The sequence below is a fragment of the Plecotus auritus genome (genome assembly GCF_963455305.1).
Source record: "Plecotus auritus genome assembly, chromosome: 6".
NCBI lineage: Eukaryota > Metazoa > Chordata > Mammalia > Chiroptera > Vespertilionidae > Plecotus > Plecotus auritus.
The window spans coordinates 89051771-89072098 of NC_137773.1; the positions used below are offsets into that span (position 1 = coordinate 89051771).

At 55.2% G+C, this 20328-nt stretch overlaps 2 protein-coding genes across 4 annotated transcripts; one reads left to right on the forward strand and one right to left on the reverse strand.

Moving 5' to 3' along the window:
- The first annotated feature begins 996 nt into the window (after nt 1–996).
- ATG4D (autophagy related 4D cysteine peptidase) lies at nt 997–8648 on the forward strand. The gene is made up of 10 exons (XM_080674990.1): nt 997–1417; nt 1950–2033; nt 2113–2286; nt 2565–2841; nt 2915–2979; nt 5196–5326; nt 6211–6289; nt 6366–6442; nt 6527–6646; nt 7242–8648. The coding sequence occupies exons 1-10, from the start codon at nt 1186–1188 to the stop codon at nt 7413–7415; spliced, it is 1413 nt and encodes a 470-aa protein (XP_080531116.1). The 5' UTR covers nt 997–1185; the 3' UTR covers nt 7416–8648.
- KRI1 (KRI1 homolog) lies at nt 7433–19885 on the reverse strand. Of its 3 annotated transcripts, none has more exons than XM_080674988.1 (19): nt 19773–19885; nt 19593–19663; nt 18813–18918; nt 18348–18453; nt 18040–18094; nt 17915–17961; nt 17529–17625; nt 17362–17439; nt 16934–17067; nt 16499–16625; nt 16318–16413; nt 16058–16228; nt 14977–15052; nt 14787–14875; nt 14575–14701; nt 14359–14489; nt 9228–9292; nt 9020–9118; nt 7433–8380 (listed from the first exon to the last, which is right to left on the reverse strand). In XM_080674988.1, the coding sequence occupies exons 1-19, from the start codon at nt 19864–19866 to the stop codon at nt 8041–8043; spliced, it is 2109 nt and encodes a 702-aa protein (XP_080531114.1). In that variant the 5' UTR covers nt 19867–19885; the 3' UTR covers nt 7433–8040. The 3 variants fall into 3 exon arrangements, with proteins under 3 accessions (XP_080531114.1, XP_080531113.1, XP_080531115.1); XM_080674987.1 differs by having other exon boundaries at nt 17915–17964; XM_080674989.1 differs by lacking the exon at nt 19773–19885 and having other exon boundaries at nt 17915–17964; nt 18348–18475.
- Nucleotides 19886–20328: the final 443 nt, after the last annotated feature.

The window sequence follows — 20328 nt, forward strand, 5'->3', positions numbered from 1 at the left end:
AGATTAACACGGATGAACTCAGCCCCTCCTTCTAACATTCCTCTGGGTTAGATGCATTGAAAACTTTTTACAGCATTATCTATAATAATAATCTATAATAATAAAAGGACAATATGCTAATTAGACCGGATGTCCTTCCAGACGTCCTTTCTTCTGGACAAAGCCGAAGCGGATGGGGGGGGGAGCAAGGCAGAGGCAGCAGAAGCCCAGGGCTGCAGAGGGCGGGGCCGGGGCCATGGCCCTTGCACGAATTTCGTGCATCAGGCCTCTAGTTAAGGTATAATTGGCATACAACAAACCACACCAATTTAAAGTGCACCGCGGATGAGTTTTCGCATCCTGGAAACCGTCACCACAATCCAGATAGTAAACACTTCCCGGACCATAAACAGTATCCTCTCGCCCTTTATAGATTCCTCCCTCTCGCCTCTCCCCACCCACCCGAGGCAACCACTAATGGTATTAGGAGGTTGCACTTTCTAGAGTTTGATATAAACGGGACCAGAGAGTATTCTCTTCTTTTTTGTCTGGTTTCTTTCCCTTAGCAAAATTATTATGAATATTCGTTTTTGTTGTGATGTGTCTTTGAGCCCCCTTTTGCTTATGGGGAAACTGAGGCACACAGAGGCGTGGCTAGGGGGAAGTGAGCGGTGGGGTGGGGTGGGGTGGGGTGGGGAGGGGAGGGGAGGGACGTCACACACAGGTCTGCCCCCGGCCCAGGCCCGGAGGGGCGCCCGGGTCCCCAGGAGACTCCGGCAGGTGGGACCCGCGCCCGGGCCCCCGGCGGGCGGAGGGTCTCCTGCGCCACGGGAGGCGGGGCGGGGCGGCGCTTCCCTCTCCGGGGCCTCCGATAAGGCCCGCAGGGCTCGGCGCGCCTGGGCGCCGCGATAAGGCGGGGCGGGGGCCGCGGGGCGCCGCCGCCTGGAGGCCCCGCGCGGCCACCAGGACGGGAACCTGAGCGAAGCGGGAGGCGGGGCGTCGGAGGGGCACGCCCGCCTCCTCGTCCTCGGGCAGCGCCGCTAAGATGGCGGCGGCGGCGGGGACAGCGCCCCGCTCCGGGCCCGGGGACCTGGCCGCCGCGTCGGGGGCGGACTAGAGCCTTCCGGGCGCTCGCGTCCCAGCCGCGGCCCGGACCCGGGGCCCTGGCGCGACCCCGCCCGGCGGGCGGCCGACCCCGGCGCGCCCATGCACTCCGTGTCGCCGGCCGCCGCGCAGTACCGCCGCGGGAGCCCGGAGGACGCGCGCCGCCCCGAGGCCCGCCGGGCGCGGGCGCCCCGAGGCCCGGACCCCAACGGCCTGGCGCCCCCCGGAGCCGGCGGCCCCGCGCTGGGTCCGTCCGGAGCCGCCCCTGGGGAGCCGGGCGAAGTGGACAAGTTTAAGGCGAAGTTCCTGACCGCCTGGAACAACGTCAAGTACGGTGAGGAGGGCGGGCCCGGGGCGGGGGGTCCGGGGGGCGAGGGCCAAGGGTTTGGCTAGGTTGGGGGCGTGGAGGCGGGGGTGGGCAGTGGGGGCGTCCAGGCACCAGACCTTGCCCTGCATCCGAGTTCCCACCATTCGCTCTCCCGTGAGGCACCTGTGGGCCCCCGCCCTGCCCCGCCCCGGGCGGATCTGCGGCAGGTCCTACAGGGAAAGTGTTTTCAAATCCTGTCCTTCCCCGTGTGACCTTGAGCATGCTTTTTTACTTCCTTGTGTCCACCTTTCCCTTCTGTAAAATGGGTAAGATAATCAGAACTGCCTTCATTCACCCTGAATGGATGGCAAACACTGGTGTGGCTGTTCCGTGCGGCCCCACTTCCATCTGAGGGGAATAGGGCGTGGGTTCCCCAGGGCCCCCCCCCCCCCCCCCTGAGGTGGGCAGTAGGATGGTCCGCATTTCACAGATGGGAGCGCTATTGCTGCCATAACTACTGTGTTAGAATCCGTCATCTTGCTGCTCCACGTCTCCACAGGTTGGACAGTCAAAAGCCGGACCAGCTTCAGCAAGATCTCCAGCGTCCACCTCTGTGGCCGCCGCTACTGCTTTGAGAGTGAGGGTGAGCTGGTGGCCCCAGGCCAGAGTTGGGGGAGCCCTCAGAGATGTTTGTGTTGCCGCTGACAAACCTGCTCTTATAGGTGACATCCAGCGTTTCCAACGGGACTTCGGGTCCCGCCTGTGGCTCACCTACCGCAGGGACTTCCCGCCCTTTGCTGGGGGCTGTCTGACTTCAGACTGTGGCTGGGGCTGCATGTTGCGAAGTGGGCAGATGATGCTGGCACAGGGCCTCCTGCTGCATTTCCTGCCCAGAGGTGAGAGGCGGAGGGGGAAGGGCACACCAGGAGTATGAGCCAACCACATAAGTTAGCAGTGTTAGAATTGTTTGTAAATAAAGTTTAAAGTCATGTCAGAATTACGTAGAAAGTAAGTTTTGCCCTGGAGAGTTAGAGTTATGTTTCAGGAATGTGAGAATTGCTAAAGGTGGAGTGTCAGGTCTCAGGAGCGGTAGAACTGGGTGTAAAGCATGAGTAAGTGGGAACTGTGACCCCCACACACTGGCATTGGTTGACTATTGACTCCATCCCACCAGACTGGACATGGGCGGAGGGTGCAGGCCTGAGCCCCCCTGAGCCCTCAGGGTTGGCCTCTCCCAACCGGCACCATGGGCTTGCCCACTGGAAGCCCCTACGCTGGGCCCAGGGTGCCCCTGAGCTGGAGCAGGAACGCCGGCATCGGCAGATTGTGTCCTGGTTCGCCGACCACCCCCAGGCCCCCTTTGGCCTACACCAGCTGGTGGAGCTCGGACAGAGCTGGGGCAAGAAGGCAGGTGACTGGTATGGGCCATCTCTTGTGGCACATATACTCAGGTGAGGACCACGGCAGGGGACATGGGAGCCACTGGGTATCCCAAGGAACTCAAGCCTTTCTTCTGACCCCCAGGAAAGCTGTGGAGAGCTGCTCAGAGGTCACCCGCCTGGTGGTGTACGTGTCTCAGGATTGCACAGGTAAGGGGCTGCTAACCAAGGTCATGGGGTTCTCATCCTGAGCCAGTAACTACTACTTCAGCTGCCTCTTAGGACCCACCCTTCTCAGAGGCTGAAACAAGTTCTGGGTCAGAAGGACCCTTGGAAAGGATTCAAGGCCTACTCAGGGAGATATGCTCAGGGTCTCTCTACTGCCTCTAGATCCAGGAGAGCAAGCTTCAGGGGCTTCTCCTCAAAGATATAATAAAGGACATAAGGACTTATTTCTCTGAGATCCAATTAACTCTTACTCTGTAAACAGCTCTAACATGTACAAAAGTCTGGTCTTCTCTGCCTTGTAGTGTTGTTATAAGAATTAGGTGAGCCCTGGCCGGTTTGGCTCAGTGGATAGAGCGTCGGCCTATGGACTGAGGGGTCCCAGGTTCAATTCCCGTCAAGGGCATGTGCCTTGGTTGTGGGTACATCCCCAGTGGGGGGTGTGCAGGAGGCAGCTGATCGATGTTTCTAACTCTCTATTCCTCTCTGTAAAAAATCAATAAAGTATATTAAAAAAAAAAAAAAAAAAAGAATTAAGTGAGCCCTAGCTGGTTTGGTTCCGTGGATAGAACGTCAGCCTACAGACTGAAAAGTCCCAGGTTCAATTCTGGTCAAGGGCACAGGTCCAGGTTGTGGGCTCAATCCCCAATAGGGGGCGTGCATGAGGCAGCCGATCAATGATTCTCTTTCATCATTGATGTTTTTTTTTTTTTTAATATATCTTTATTGATTTCAGAGAGGAAGGGAGAGGGAAAGAGAGATAGAAACATCATTGATGAGAAAGAATCATTGATTGGCTGCCTCCTGCACGTCTCCCAATAGGGATCAAGCCCGCAACCCAGGCATATGCCCTTGACCAGAATCGAACCTGGGACCCCTCAGTCCGCAGGCCGATGCTCTGTCCACTGAGCCAAACCAGCTAGGGCTCATCATTGATGTTTCTCTCTCTCCCCCTCTCCCTTCCTCTCTGATATCAATAAAAATATATTAAAAAATAAAAGGATTGGTATCAGGGAATCTACAAAAACTAAATTTTTATGCAAAATTATAGGGGTTTGGGACAAGGTTCAATTTTCACAGAGAGCTATTGTCTTAATCTGTTTAGGTTGCTATAACAAAAATAGCACAGACCAGGTGGCTTATAAACGACAGGAATTTATTTTTCATAATTCTTAGGCTGGAAAGTCCAAGATCAAGATGCAGGCAGATTTGGTGTCTAGTGGGACTCCATTCCCTGGCTTGCTTTGCTGTGTCCTCACATGTCAGATTGGGCAAGCAAGCTCTCTGGGGTCTCATTTTTGTTGCGTTTTTCCATTCAGGTATAACTGATCTATAACAATATATTAGTTTCAGGTATATAATATCATGATTTGATATTTGTATACAGGGTGGGGCAAAAGTTTACAGTTGTTCATATGGAAAATAATATAATTAATAATAGTACAAGAGTAAACTCTGTTTCATAAACTCATTACTGTATACCTACTCTTGCCCTACCCTGAACATAGTGAAATGATTACCACACTAAATCTAGTTAACATCTGTCAATATACATAGTTTTCAAAAATTGGGGGGGGGGGTACCTCTTTTATTTATAAGAGCACTTATCCCATTCTTGAGGGGTCCAGCCTCAATGACCTAATCACCTCTCAAAGGCCCCATCCCCTTATGCTATCACCTTGGGATTAGGATCTCTACATACAAATTTTGGAGGGACTCAAGCATTCAGATCATAGCAGCTGTGTCTCCAGAAAGGCTTGAATCCACTTCTCTGGGTACCAGCAAGGAAGGAGGGGGAGAATGGACAGCTGCAGATGAGACTTGAGGAGGAGGGACACACAGGGACATTGGTTGAGGACTGCTCTGTGCTCCCATTTCCACATTGGCAAACCCAGAAACCGAGTCAGAGGACCAGCGGGCCTGGGATTGGGGATAGGCTCCAGGCTTTGGGGAAGGCTCCACCTCCTCTTGGCAGTTCGTTCTTCATCCAACTCAGGGTCTTGGTTGCTCTCTGTAAAATGGGGGCCCTGGGATTGTCTAAGGGAGTTTGGGGGTTCTGGAAATACTTCCTTCTCCCACTGACAATGGGAATGTCACCCCCCAAGGGGTTGCTTGGATGAGATTGGACCCCTGGGGTTGGAGGGTCACACTCTGAAGCTTGAAGGTTAGCAAGAAGATGACCTTCTGCCCTGTCCTTCCAGTGTACAAAGCAGATGTGGCCCGCCTGGTGGCTAGGCCGGACTGCACAGCTGAGTGGAAGTCTGTGGTCATCCTGGTGCCTGTGCGGCTGGGTGGCGAGACTCTCAATCCCGTGTATGTGCCCTGTGTGAAGGTAGGTTCAACCAGATTCACCATGTCTCCCCCAGAAGCCCTCTGGGTTCTTCCAGTTTGGGTTAGGTGTATGTACTTCCTTCATCTGTTTACCCAATAGTCACAGGGCACCTATTATGTGCCAAGCACTCTCCCAGCTGCTGAGGATTCAGAAGTAAACAGGCAAAAATTTGTGCCTTTGGGAGTGAACATTCTAATGACAGGCAGTGAATCTGGAACCAAGTAGACAGACAACCTGGGAGTTACAACTCGGACTGTAAAGGAAGGAAAACTAGTGATGAAGGGCAGATGGGGGTGGCTGCACAACCGAGGAAAGCCCCTCTCTTGCCAGGGCACATGAAGAGCCAGAGGAGGAGTGTTCCAGGCAAAGGGAACAGCAAGGCTGGAAAGACCCTGGTGTGTTTACACTCAAAATAAAGGCCAGAGATCTCCCCACGGCCCACGGGACCCTGTCCCTTCCTCCACCTCATCTGCTCCCACTGTCCTCACTCCGCGGCACCCACATGGGCCACCTTACTGTTCTCAGAACACACCTGCCTCAGGGCCTTTGCACTTGCTGTTTCCCAAGATGCTGAAACATCATCTTTGCTGAAACATTACCTCCCAGTGAGGCCTTTCCTGACTCCTCTATTTGTAATTTCAAGGCTCCCTTACCTCCTTTATTCTTTTCCCAGTGTAATCACTTTCCAACACATAACTCACTCATCTTGTTCCTTATTTGTCTAACATGTCAGCTCCATAGATAGTACCTTAGTCACTGCTGCTCCCCAGGGCCCAGCACACGCCTAGGTTTACACACATTGGGTGTTTGCTAAATATTTGTTGAGGGACTGTCTGACAGCACCTGCCCTGAGTTCTCACCTTTGCCCACTCTCCTCCCTGTAGGAGCTCCTGCGTTCAGAGCTGTGCCTGGGCATTATGGGGGGCAAGCCGCGGCACTCACTGTATTTCATCGGCTACCAGGGTAGGCCTGCTTCATCACATTCCATCCTACCTCACCTTCCCCTTCCCCACCGCCACTTACACCTCCTCCCCTGCAGATGACTCCCTGCTCTACCTGGACCCCCATTACTGCCAGCCCACTGTGGATGTCAGCCAGGCTGACTTCCCCCTGGAGGTGAGCTGGTATCCCCAGGGTGGGGTTGGGGGTATGTGGAGGAAGTTGGGACCCCCCCGAGCTCCCCTTCTTTGTCTGCCTCAGTCCTTCCATTGCACCTCACCCCGCAAGATGGCCTTCACCAAGATGGACCCCAGCTGTACTGTGGGGTTCTATGCTGGAAACAGGAAGGAGTTTGAGACACTGTGCTCAGAGCTGACCAGGGTGAGCAAGAGGAGTGGTGGAGGGTGTGGGAAGTCAGGGCTGGAGGGGAGAACGGACAGAGGTCTTGAGGCCAGCAGACCTGGGGAGGTTGCTTCCAGGCTGTGTTGACAAGATTATCATCCTGCCCACACGTTACAAAAGCCCAGGTTTGAATAGACCCAAAAGGGGGCATATGAAAAGTTAGGGGCTTTGCTGCCTTGGAGGACAGCTGCATTTAGGAGCTCAAGGACAGGACCCTCCCTGTCTCGGCTCTACTGTCCCATCAGGGCTTTACCCTTATTGTGGCAAGGGTTAGCTGTCAGCCACTCCGGGCACCTACCTTCTTCCAGTTCATGGAAAGGAAACCCTACTCTCCCAGCAGAGTGAAATCCCAGGGCTGCCTTTCATTGTCTGCATTGGGGCACATGCTATTCACTGAGTCCCTCACTGTGCTGGGGAGTAGAAGGTGCTGATTGACTGGCCTGGGTCACTGCCTGGAGGGATGGGAGTTTAGTTCAGAAAGCACCTTTTAAATATACCTATTAGAACAACTATGCCTATGGGGTAACTGGCTACTGCTTTTGGTACGGAGCTGCTTTCTCTCTCCTCCCACCAGGTCCTCAGCTCCTCTTCAGCCACACAGCGGTACCCCATGTTCACCCTGGCCGAGGGCCATGCTCAGGACCACAGCCTAGACAACCTCTGCTCCCAGCCAACTCTGCAGCTCCCTCGCACTGGGCGGCTCCTCAAGGCCAAGCGCCCCAGCTCTGAGGACTTCGTGTTTTTATAAAGGGATGGGATGGGGGAGAAGATAGGACAAACACTATTTATTTTTTTATTTATGTCACACTGGATGTGGGAGCTTGACCTCTGGTGGTGATGGTACTTCCCACTTCTCACCCCCTTAAGCGCAGCTGAGACCAGCCCAGGAAACCTCCAGGCTGGGGCCATTAAGCCAGGGACAGAGCCCAAAGGCCTGCCTCCTGCCATTTGGGCCCTCTTCACAAGGCAAGGAGGGAGGGATGGCAGATGGACTCCCAGGCACCCACTCAGGGCCTGACTCAAGTACTGTAGTTTGCACTGGACTGCTCATGCCCTCACTGGCCTCAAAGCTCCTATCCTGCTAAGGGCTGGTGGCAGTGTGGGAACTGGCTGCTGGGGGCCAATAAAGCTGTCTGACTTGACCTCAGCTATGGCCAGAACATTTGAGAGATGGGACCAGGGTGTATATAAAGATGAGGTGTCCATGTCTCCTGGGGAGCTTGTTAAGTAGACTCAGCTTCCACATCTGTAAGACGGGACTTCTCCCTTGCCCACAGGGAGACACGTGGGTCTATACAGTCAACAAGAGGGGATGCATTCAGGGGCTTGATTGAAGGGAAAGAATCTGAGGGCCCTTGCCTTCTCCATCAAGCTCAGGGGCAGCTCTTGAGCCCCTGCTGCTTCCTCCTTTTCCGGGCCAGCAGGCGGAAGTGCAGCCTTTTTGGATTGAGACCGAAGGCCTGCAGTCTCTGGCGGCTGAACTCCTGTCCTCCAAGTGTCACTGTGGGGCCCAGGAGTCGAGCCTTCTTGCCCCTCCTCCGCCTCTGGAGGGCTGGCTTCTCAGTGGGTGACACAGGGGGGGCCTCTTTCTGTGCTAGGGGGCTCTCAGGCTGGGGCTGCTTCCTGCAGGCCCCATCAGATGCCAGCAGCTGCCCCGGTGGGCTGGCTTTGTCTCTCTGTGGCTTCCCTGTGGCTTCCGTGGGTGTCTCTTTCCTGGGGGAAGGAAGTCAGGGCTCAGCCAGGCCAGCACAATTAGACCCCTTCCCAGTACATATCCCCCATTTTACAGATAAGGAAAGGAGAGGCTCAGATAGATGGCAACGCAGCAATTCAGGTGCCTGCCTGGAATTCACACTGGGGTCTGACACCAAAACTGGGTTTTTCTACTGAATCCTGAAGTTGGACTGTGTTGCTGGTAATTCTTGTATTTGAGCCTGGGCTTACACTAAGCTATAAACATAAATTAACTCATTTCATCTTTAAATCAACTCTCGGAATTCCTGTCACCCCTGCTCCCTGCTTTATAGAACAAGAAATAACATAACAACAGCTAAAACTTATTGACACTTATTATGTTTTAAGCACTTCACATGAATTCACTTAACGCGCCCCCCCCCAAAAAAAAACACCCACTAAGAAATGAGCCACCTTTATCCCCATTTTATAAATGAGGAAAATAGGCTCTGAGAGGGGAAATGACTTACCCAAGGTCATATAGCTGTAGCCCAGCCAGGGTTTGAACCCAGGTCTCAGGGAGAGGGCCCAGTCCCAAAATCATGCAATAAATGGCTGACAGAGCAAGACTCAAACCCTGGCCTGGCACCCCACCCTCCCCAGGCAAACAACACTCACTCCTCTGGGCAGAGCGACTTGAAGATCTGCCTCTTTTTCCATGAGTTCTGGGCCTTCTGGCTGTATGCCTTCTTGTCCTGCAGCTCCTCCTGCTCCGACCTTTGGGTACCCAGCAGACACGCCTGTCATTGGGTGCTCAGGGAGATGTCCATGCTTGCCTGCCTGCCTGCCCCTCCTCCCAAACACCTGGCCCAGCCCTACCCGTCACCTATACATGCAGGTCTTCTTCAGGGAGCACCACCGATTCAGCTCCTTGTCGTCAGCAGCGAGGATCTGTACAGGAAAGGAGGTCCTGCTGCGTGAACCCTGGGCGGGCTCTGACTCTAAGCCTTAGTCACCTCATTAGTCAAAGCAGGGTAATGCTAGTACCACCCAGCAAGGATGTCATGATGGTGGGAGAGAACTGATGTCTGTGGAGGCTAATCATGTTTTTTGCAGAGAACAACAGATAGGGAAACAGGTTTAGAAAGGGGTTCCTTGCCAAGTCATACAGCCAGGGAAGTGGCTGATTTCAGATTCCAGGGCCCTGTAGCCTTCACCCATGCACCATGGTCCCAGCAGCCTCAGGGCACGGGTCTTTATGCCAATCACTAGATTTGCTAATCCTATCTAATAAAGAGGGAATATGCTAATTAACCATCACTCCGTCACAAAGATGGCTGCACCCACAGCTGAGGCCAAGTTCCTATAAGGAGCCTTAACAAGCAATCAGCAGGGACCTGAGGCTATGCCCTCCCCCGCCCCTGTGGGGCTTGACAGGACCTCAGGCCGGCAGGGCTTGACAGGAGACCTCAAGGTGCGCTTCCCATCCTGGTGCTGGGCTAGGGGAACTCAGGCTGCTCCCCCCGCCCCAGTGACAGGCCAGGGGACCTCAGGCCGTGCCCCCCACCAGGTGGGGTTGACAGGGAACTTCAGGCCACATCCCCCACATGGCAGGGCTTGACAGGGGACCTCAAGGTGCACTTCCCGTCCTGGTGCTGGGCTAGGGGACCTCAGGCTGCTCCCCCAACCCCAGCGCCAGGCCGGGGGACCTCAGGCCACGCCCCCACCAGGTGGGGCTTGACAGGGGACTTCAGGCCATGCCCCCCAACCCGGCACCAGGCCGGGGACCTCAGGCTGCACCCCCCACCCCAGCACTGAGCCAGGAGACCTGAGGCTGTGCCCCCCTGCCTGGCAGGGCTTGACAGGGGGCCTCAAGGTGCACCCCCCAGTGCTGGGTTGGGGGAACTCAGGCCGTGCCCCCCACCCAGGGGGGACCTGAGGCTGCACCCCCCTGCCGATGGGGCTTGACAGGGGACCTGAGGCTGTTCCCCCCCTCCTGCTTCCAGGCAGGGGGACCTGAGGCTGTGCCCCCGCCCCCGGCCTGGCAGAGCTTGACAGGGGACCTCAAGCCATGCCCCCCACCCAGCGGGGCTTGACAGGGGATCACAGGCCATGTCCCACACCTGGTGGGGCTTGATGGGGGACCTCAAGGCACACCCCCCCGTCTTGGCACCAGGCTAGGGGACCTGAGGCTACGTTCCCTGCCCGGTGGGGCTTGACAAGGGTGGGACTAGCCAGGTCTGGATCTATCCCAATGAGGTGGGGGTCCGGCCGGGTCTGGGTCTCATGAGATTTTGAGGCGCATGTGGGTGGGCAGGGACTTGACTCTGGGTCCCATGGTGTGCCCCAGACTCTGACAGGAGGAAGGTTTTCATATACATTTTACTAATTTTCTTTCATCTCTGACACTTCTATTATAGAGAAAGGGCAAATAGCAATATTAAATTATTTCCTCTAATTAATCCCCTTTAAATGTGCACGAATTTTGTGCACCGGGCCACTAGTTATAAATAAGGCCCAGGTTCTCAACCTCCAGGCTTGTGCCTCCAGGCTTCAGATTCCTCATTTATGAGGTAGGCATCCCCTCAGAACCTATTAGAATGTTGTTGAGAAGACTGAGTAAATGCAGATGGTATAAGCTCAATAAACATCAGCTTTTAAAAAATGTATTTTTTAATTGATTTCAGAGAGGAAGGGGGAGGGGGAGAGAGAAACATCAATGATGAGAGATAATTATTGATTGGCTGCCTCCTGTATGCCCCCTACTGGGGATCCAGCCTGAAACCAGGGCCTGTGCCCTGACCTGGAATTGAACCATGACCTCCTGGTTCATAGGTCCATGCTCAATCACTGAGCCATCCCAGCTGGGCGACATCAGCTATTTTTACTAACGATGAATAGTCAAGCACCGACAGCCATTATGGATAGCTAAGGGACAAGTGCCATCTAAAGAGCCACACATGGGCCCGGCCAGTGTGGCTCAGCAGTTGAGCATCGACCTATAAACCAGGAGGTCAAGGTTCAATCCCAGTCAGGGCACAAGCCTGAGTTGCAGGCTCCATCCCCAGTAGGGGGCATGCAGGAAGCAGCGATCAATGTTTCTCTCATAAGTAATGTTTCTATGTCTCCCTCTGCCTTTCTCACTGAAATAAATATATATTTTAAAATTATATATATATATATACACACACACACATATATATATATACACTAGTGGCCCGGTCACAAAATTCGTGCACATTAAAAGGGGATTAATTAGAGGAAATAATTTAATATTGCTATTTGCCCTTTCTCTATAATAGAAGTGTCAGAGATGAAAGAAAATTAGTAAAATGTATATAAAAACCTTCCTCCTGTCAGAGTCTGGGGCGCACCACGGGACCCAGAGTCAAGTCCCTGCCCACCCACATGTGCCTCAAAATCTCGTGAGACCCAGACCTGGCCTTTCCCCCCCCCCCCCCCCCCGCCCTGTTGGGCTAGATCCAGACCCGGCCAGTCCCACCCTTGTCAAGCCCCACCAAGCAGTGGGCGTAGCCTCAGGTCCCCTGGCCCAGCACCAGGACGGGGGGCATGGCCTGAGGTCCCCCAGCCCAGACCGGGGCAGGGGATGTGCCTTGAGGTCCCCGTCAAGCCCCGCTGGGTGGGGGTCATTGCCTGAGGTCCCCCGTCAAGACCCACCAGGTGTGGGGGGGGCAGCCTCAGGTCCCCCATCAAGCCCCACCGGCAGGGCGGCGCAGCCTCAGGTCCCCCGTCAAGCCCTGCTGGGCGGGGGGGCGCAGCCTGAGATTCCCCGACCCAGCACTGGGGGTGCACCTTGAGGTCTCCTGTCAAGCCCTGCTGGGTGGGGGGCACAGCCTGAGGTCCCCTGTCAAGCCCAGCCAGGCAGGGGGGCGCAGCCGCAGGTCCCCGGACTGGTGCTAAGGTGGGGGGTGTGGCCTGAGGTCCCCCGGCCTGGCACTGGGGCGGGGGGAGCAGCCTGAGGTCCCCTAGCCCAGCACCAGGACAGGAAGCACACCTTGAGGTCCCCCGTCAAGCCACACAGGGCGGGGGTGTGGCCTCAGGTCCCCTGGCCTGGTGCCGGGGCGGAGGTGGCGGTCTGAGGCCCCCTGGCCTGGTGCCAAGGCAGGAGGTGCAGCCTGAGGTCCCCCAGCCTGATGCCAGGGCGGGAGACACAGCCTGAGGTCCCCTGTCAAGCCCTGCTGGGTTGGGGGGCACGGCCTGAGGTCCCCTGTCAAGCCCCGCCAGGCAGGGGGTGCGATCTGAGGTCCCCCGGCCTGGTGCCGGGGTGGGGGCCGCGGCCTGAAGTCCCCTGTCAAGCCCCACCTGGTAGGGGGGCGTGGCCTGAGGTCCCCCAGCCCAGCACCAGGACAGGAAGCACACCTTGAGGTCCCCAGTCAAGCCCCGCTGGGCGGGGGGCGTGGCCTCGGTCCCCTGGCCTGGCACTGGGTCAGGGCGTGCGGCCTGAGGTCCCCCAGCCTGATGTCAAGGCGGGGGGTGCGGCCTGAGGTCCCCTGTCAAGCCCTGCCGGGTGGGGGGTGCAGCCTGAGGTCCCCTGTCAAGCCCTGCCGGGTGGGGGATGCGGCCTGAGGTCCCCTGTCAAACCCCACAGGGGCTGGGGAGGGCATAGCCTCAGGTCCCACTGATTGCTCATTAAGGCTCCTTATGGGAACTTGGCCTCAGCTGTGGGTGCATCCATCTTTGTGATGGAGTGATGGTCAATTAGCATATCCCCTCTTTATTAGATAGGAGGAGATATATACATATATATATACATAATAAAATAAAGAGCCACACATCCATCGTGTCAGCTTCAGGGACATGAGGTAGGGGCTGTCATTACACCTGTTTTATAGATGGGAAACTGAGGTACAGAGCCCAAGTCCAAGGTCACACAGCTGATGAGCGGCTAAGGCAGGATTTGAATCCAGGGCATCTGGTTCCAGAGCCATCTAGTCTTAAAGGCCACCCTGCTGCATATATAATAGTAACAGAATTAAAGATACAGTTGACCCCTGAACAACATGGGTTTGAACTGGATGGGTCCATTTATATGCAGGTTTTTGGTCAATATATAAATATTTTATAATTTTTTAACATTTTTCCCCCAGTTTACTTTATTGTAAGACTACAGTACATAATGTGCACAATATACAAATATAAGGTAATAAACTGTTTATGGAATCAGTAAGGCTCCCAGTCAACAATAGGCTCTTAATATAGTCAGCCTGCATCTGCAAAGGTTGAATGCATAGATGTGAAACCCGCAGCTATGAATGGCCAACTATAGTGGAGTTTTTGGGGAATCAAAAATTATATGCATATTTTTTACTGCACAGGGGTCAGCAGTTGTTTAAGGGTCAACTGTAATGTTTATAAGGGGCTTTTTGAAGCCCCTCCCCATCTCATGGGAACCCTTTGAGGTAGGAAATTTCAGTCCTGTCATTAGCACTATTATTCCTGTCTTTTTTTAACTTATGGAATTTAGAAAGAGAGGGAGGGAGGGAGAGGAAAAAGAGAGAGAGAGAGAGAGAGAGAGAGAGAGAGAGAGAGAGAGAGAGAGAGAGACATCGACTTGTTGTTCCATGTATTCACGCAGTCATTGGTTGATTCTTATATGTGCCCTGACCAGGGATTGAACCGGCAACCCTCATGTATCGACAATGCAGTGGTCGGCAAACTCATTAGTCAACAGAGCCAAATATCAACAGTACAACGATTGAAATTTCTTTTGAGAGCCAAATTTTTTAAACTTAAACTTCTAACGCCACTTCTTCAAAATAGACTTGCCCAGGCCGTGGTATTTTGTGGAAGAGCCACACTCAAGGGGCCAAAGAGCCGCATGTGGCTCACGAGCCACAGTTTGCCGACCACGGCTCTAACCAACTGAACTACCTGGCCAGGGTAGTCCTATCATTTTTGACAGGAGGAAACAGGTCCTGTGGCAGCAACCACTGGCTCCGTGCTCCCTCTTGCCTCCTTTGTGCCTCCCAGTGTCCCACACCCGCCTGGGGCCCTACCTCTTCTGTGCTGAGCCCGAAGTCACAGGGCACCACGGTGCGGTACTTGAAGCGACAGGGTAGGTCATCGATGATGTCCTCATAGTCCAACCGGTAATACTCGTCCAAGTACTCCTCAAATGTCTTGTCCCCTGGGTGGGTAGAGAACTGGGCTGCTGTGGTGTGCTGGCCCTGCAGAGCCCCTCCTCGCCCACGGAATGCCCACCGGAGCCTTACTGGGGTTGAACACAGGTTTTTCCTGCCCCACAGCTGCAGCAAAGTGTGACTTGCGCTTCTTCTTGCCCGTTAAGGGGGCCTCACGCTGCTTCTTCTGCGGCTGGCTGGGGTCGTAGTCAGCATCCATCTGCCAAGACATGCAGGTCAGGCCAGCCCTTGCAGCCCTTGGGACTTTCCAAGGCAGCCCACACCCGCCTCCCCATGGCACCTACATTGAAGTCTGGGTCCTCGCAGTGCAGCTCCTGCTGGCTCCAATCTCCATCCTGCTCCAGCCCAGTCCATGTGTCCCAGTTCCAGTAATCTGGCTCCAGAGGACGGACAGACAGGGATGAGCCCAGAGGGCTCAGGATTGGGACCTCAGGTTTTAGGCCCAGCACTCGCACCCCCACCCAGTGACCTCACCTTCGAACCCTTCCTCTTCCTCAAATTGTGGCTTCTCCTCCTCCATTGTGCCGTAGTACTCGTCCCCAAAGCATTTCTGCAGAGCCAGGGACCGGGAGGATCAGCAGGGCCCAACCCTTCCCAGACAGCTTTATCCCTGCACCTTACATGGCTCCTAGCACCCTTCAGGACCCAGCTCCTGAGTGGGCCTGACAAAGCTGCTCAAAGGACTCTCAGACCCCACCTGCCCCTGCAGGTCCCCATCACCACTCAGACCCTACAGGTTGTAACCATACAGTTAAATGCCTGCCATTAGATTGAGGGCTCTGAGAGGGCAGGACCTCTACGATGCCTAGTGTTTGGCATACAGGGAATGTTAGGCTGGTTCTCACCACTCCATCAGCTCTAAGAAGGCTGACACTGGGCTCCAAGAGGGCTGAAACCCCAGTGCCCAATGCAGAGCCTGGCAAAGGCAGATATTGTTAAACATGTCATTTATTGAGTGTCTATTATATCCCCAATATTGGCTACACCTCAGATCTGCACAAACACCAGGAGACAGACAGTATCCCCATTCTATGGAGAAACTGAAGCTCAGGACTGAAAAGCTTCCAGGAAGTGAAGGTTAAACTCCAACTATATAGCACCCCCCCCCCCCCACCCCATTCTGGTTTTCACCTGGCCTACCTACATATCCTCAGTCCCCTTCCCTCACTTCCCAGGCTTGGTCAGGGGCTTCTATGAGGCTCCTGTGGTCCCCACTGCTCCTCACATAGCCTTCATCACCTGTTTCTATGCCTGATGTTATATTCCCACAAATACAACAATAAACAGTAATGGCACAATAAATGAGTTTAAAAGAAACACAGCAACCCACTGATCCTTGAGCACTTACCAACTAAACGTTTATGTGTATTCCTCTCAAGCTATCCTTCAACAGCTCTGAGGTAGATGCTATGGTTAGACCCACTTTACAGACAAAGACAAAGGCTCAGTGAGCTCAAATCACTTCTCTGAGGCCACACAACCAAGAAACAACTGATTCCAGAGCCATGCTCCTGAGCACTGGCTGCATGGCCAGGCCTGGGTGTGGGGGCCATACCTGCATGAGCTGGTCATGCCGGGTGGGGTCGAAGTCGTCCTCGAGGTCCTGTTCCTCAAAGCCCACCGTCTCATTGCCCGTGACCTGCCGTAGCTTCTCCAGCTTGGCCAGAATCTCCTTCCTCTTCAGGTTCTTCAGCTGCTTGAGTTCTTCCTGCTTTTTCGCTTTCTCCTGTGGATGGCAGGCAAGAGGGAGAGGGAGGGTATGGGCTCTCCCCACAGCTAAGGGCTCTCCTGAACCCACCGACCCCTCACACTCACCCTCCTCTTTCGCTCCCTAATCTCCTCTCTTTTCTCCTTCCTTCGCTCATCCTTGCGGCGCACAGAGGACGCAATACTACGAGGGTAGGTCTTGACCTGTGGGCCAGGGATAATTCTGGGCTCTCCAGGCCTGAGCCCAATGAGAGCCAGCTCCTCCCAAGCCCTAGCTCTAGCTACCCACCAAGGCTGAGTCGGGCTCCTCAAAGCGGAAATTGTACTTGTGCTCGAAGTCCTCCTGCTTCTTTAGAAACAGCTCCCCCTCGTCAGAGGAGTCATCTATGGAGAGCTGGACAGGGGGGCCTGGGACCCTGAGGGACAAGATAGAGGGAGGCTGGGGTCAGCCAAGCCCCTGTGTACCAGCCCTATTAACACATTCAATCGTCCCAAGAACCCTACAGTAGGGTGCCACTGTTACCCCAACTGTATAGATGGGGAAACCAAGGCACAGAAGTCTAGCAGGGTCAGGATTTGAACACCTGGCTCCAGAGCCCACACTCCATGGCTCTTCCTCGGATGACTAACTCTGCTACGATGTGTGTGCAAAAGTAAACACCAGTGCCCTTTGCTTTTCAGCCAGCATTGGCTCTAGGCCTCTGGTGAGAACATGGCTGCTCACCCTTCCTCCTCTTCCTCCTCCTCCTCTTCCTCCTCATCTCCCTCTTCCTCATAACGTTTGTTGAGGATATAATCCCGTAGGAACTGTTCCCCTTCGTCCAGCTCTGGGTTATTCCAATATTCCTTGAGGTGAGTCTAGGAGTGAAGGGGTGACAGGACCCAGGTTAGACACTCAGAGGCAGGGAAGAAGGGCAGATATGGGCATCAAATGGATTCAAGTAACTGAAACTTCACAGCCAGCCTATGAAATAGGTGGGGAGGGGGGTATTATTCCCATTTCATAGATATAGAAACTGAGGCCCAGAGAGGAGCACACTCATTTTCCGAGTATATGCTCTTAGCTACCCCTTCGAGGGTAACTTTCTAGAAAAAGGTTGGATGAAGGCGGGACAAGCAGTGTAGTCCTTCAGTGACTGCGTGGAAACTCACCAGTTCTCTCAGGGCCTCAGGGTTCTGAATCTCCCTCTGCCCCTTCAGCCATTCAATGTAGTCAGCATCTTCCTGGGCCTGGGGGAAGGCTGGCACTGAGGGTCTGCTGGAGCCCCAGCACCACCTCCCTGCCACCAGCCTTGGTCCAGCGCAGCCCCAGCACCCACCTTCTCCTCCTTGGTTTTAGCGCGTTTCTGCAGCAACCCGGAGCCACCTTCCCCGGCGCTATCCTCATCTTCACTGTCCTCCACGAATGCCCGGAAGCTGCCCACCCGAGAGAGCAAGTCTCAGAACAGCCAGGCTAGCCCCGAACCCTGCCCCAAGACGAACCCTGTTCACTAAGCCCCAAGTTCTTCCTAATAAGCTCAGAGTGGTGCTGAGACATAGAGAGCATTACCAACCCCATTTAACTTCAGGAAACTGAGGCATGAAGAGAGCAAGTATGTGCCTAAGGGCACACAGCCATTAGTGACAGATCTGGATTGGAGCCCAGATCTATCTACACCCAGAGCCTCAACTCCTATCCATTTGGCCACTCATTGGCCCAGCTCACCTTTCCTTGAGCTGTTCCTGTTCTTCCACGTAACTTTTCGACGAGACCTGCTAAAGAGAGGGAGTGGTGGGCCTCAGGCCCAGCCCCGGACCCCTTAGCCCCAACCCAGTCTCCACCCCACCCACCTGGAGTCTCTGATTGGAGGTCTCCCCGTCTGAATTCTCCTCGTCAACATATTTGCTGTGCAAGGAAGAATTGGGGCTTCAAAATAAGACTCCCCACGGTCTGCCTGTCCCAGTGGTGGGGGCAGTTATGAGAAGCAGGTGGGGGAGCTGACAGGAGTGCAGGCCATCACAGAGAAGCATGCTCTCTGGCATTCCCTCAATTCTGGTGACTCACTGGCTTCTTCCCACCCCTGCCCCTGAGAACCCCATGCATCCACCTGCTCTGGAAGGCAGGGCAGAGGATGGTATGTGTCCAGCCTTGTCCTCACCCTTCTTTCTCCAAGATAACCTTTCTCTCATAGTCCTTCAGGTACATGGGCCGCATCTTCTTTTGCTTCTCAGCTGCCAGCTCCTCCTCGCTTTCCGAGGATGTTGCTGCGGAGTCATCGGAAGACACCTGCCATTTTCCACAACCACAACTCCCTTCCTTCCCCAGACAGAGAATGCCACTGGGCTGGGCCAGGGTCAGGGTCAGATGAAGGCCTCAAATCCCCAAGCCACCAGTTCCCAGCTGTACAACAGTTATCATACTGGCTACCACCTGGCAGTACCTGGCGGTGATCACTCAGTGAGTAACTTCCACTCTGAATAGTACAAAGCACACGGTTGTTATTAACGTCAACAGGTAATAATTTAAGATACTCTGCTAAGCACTTTTGACATAAAATGATTCTTTAAATAGTCACAACAGACAATAAGGCCAAGAGGAACCTTGGAGAAGAGCAGTCCCAGACCTGTTCTCTGGTAGAAGGTGGCATCTTCCTGATAAATCCGGGGATCCTTCTTCTTCAACAAGGAGAGTGTCCTGTAAAAGTCTCGCTCCTGCTGGGGGTCAAATTCCTAGGGCAGGAAAAGGATTGGGGACAGACTTCAGAAGGAAGGTGGTGAGAGCAATGGATGGTAGTAAGCAAGGAGGGCAGGTGGGCTGAGAGGGTGTGGGAATTAGGGTGGAGGGATGAGCATACATTAGGTGGAATGGGCATACATTACATGGAAGGAAAGGGGATCCCGCTGGGGAAAAGCAGGTGTGGTGTGTGTGTGTGTGGAGGGGGTGTCAAACAGGGAGAGAAGGGAGGGAGGGAGGTCCATACATAAGTACAGGATCTGAGACAGAGGAGGGTATCAGGCAAAGGAACCGTGCTTCCTGGGGAACAAGGGATTGACCTGGGGCAGGAAGCAGAGAGGACACATGGCCCAGCAGTGGGGACTGGCTGCACAGTTGAGGTGAGATGAGGTGGCTGATGTGGGGCGAAGCTGGTGCCCCATGTGGCAGAGTGGTCACACCAAACACATCAGGATGGGCAGGTGGACCCATAGCAGGGAGGGGAATGGAGGGGAATGGAGGGGAATGGGGGGGATTTGGCCCCGCCCTGGGGATGGGGCGGACGCTGTCTGTCCCTCGTGGAATCCGGGGTGGGGGTTGGACCCGGTACGGCGCTATGGAGTTTTGGGACCAGGATGTGGTGGGGGCTTGAATGCCGCCCGCACGTCCGGGCCGGGGTGAGGAAGCTCACCACGCGCTCGTCGCTCGAGTCAGACTCGGAGCTGGAGTCCTCGCCGTCTCGGTCCCGGTAGCGATCTTTCACTGCGGGACAGACGGGAGCCCCCTGATCAGCCCGGGGGGACCAGCTCAACCACCACTTCCCGATGGCCCAGCAGCGCCGGCGCCCCGCGAGCATGCGCCCAACACTCACGCCGCTGCAGCTCCTCACGTTCCCGGTAGCGGCTGTACCGCGCAGCGAACGCCGCGTTCACCCGCAGAGGAGACGACCCGCGCGGCTCCGGCATGGCGGCTGCGCGTCCCACTGCGCACGCGCACGGTCGGCGCCCAGGAGGCGGGGCTGCTGTCGGCCCCGCCCGTCGGGAACTTTAAAGGAGGCGGAGCCTCGAGGGCCGCGCCCTAACCCCGCCTCCGGCTTTTCCGGAATCTCTTACGCCGCGTGACCTCAGTCCCCACCCACGGTCACGCCTCTGCGGGGAAGGCTGCAGCCACCGCCCACCCCACCCCGGGGGCTACCCGCACCCAGCTGACATCTGGGGGCCCTTTCTCCACTCGCGGTTTCCTGCCTCGCTTCCGTTCCGACAGCGCAAACCGCCGCCCCACCCAGCTCTCTCACCCCTGGCGCCCTGGGAATTACCACTCTCTCCACTCCCCCGAAGCATCCATGATCCGCGACCCCCGTGCCCACCCCCACGAAAATCCTGGACGCGTGACTATCCATCGCAGATTAAAAAATCAGAAGCCGCCAC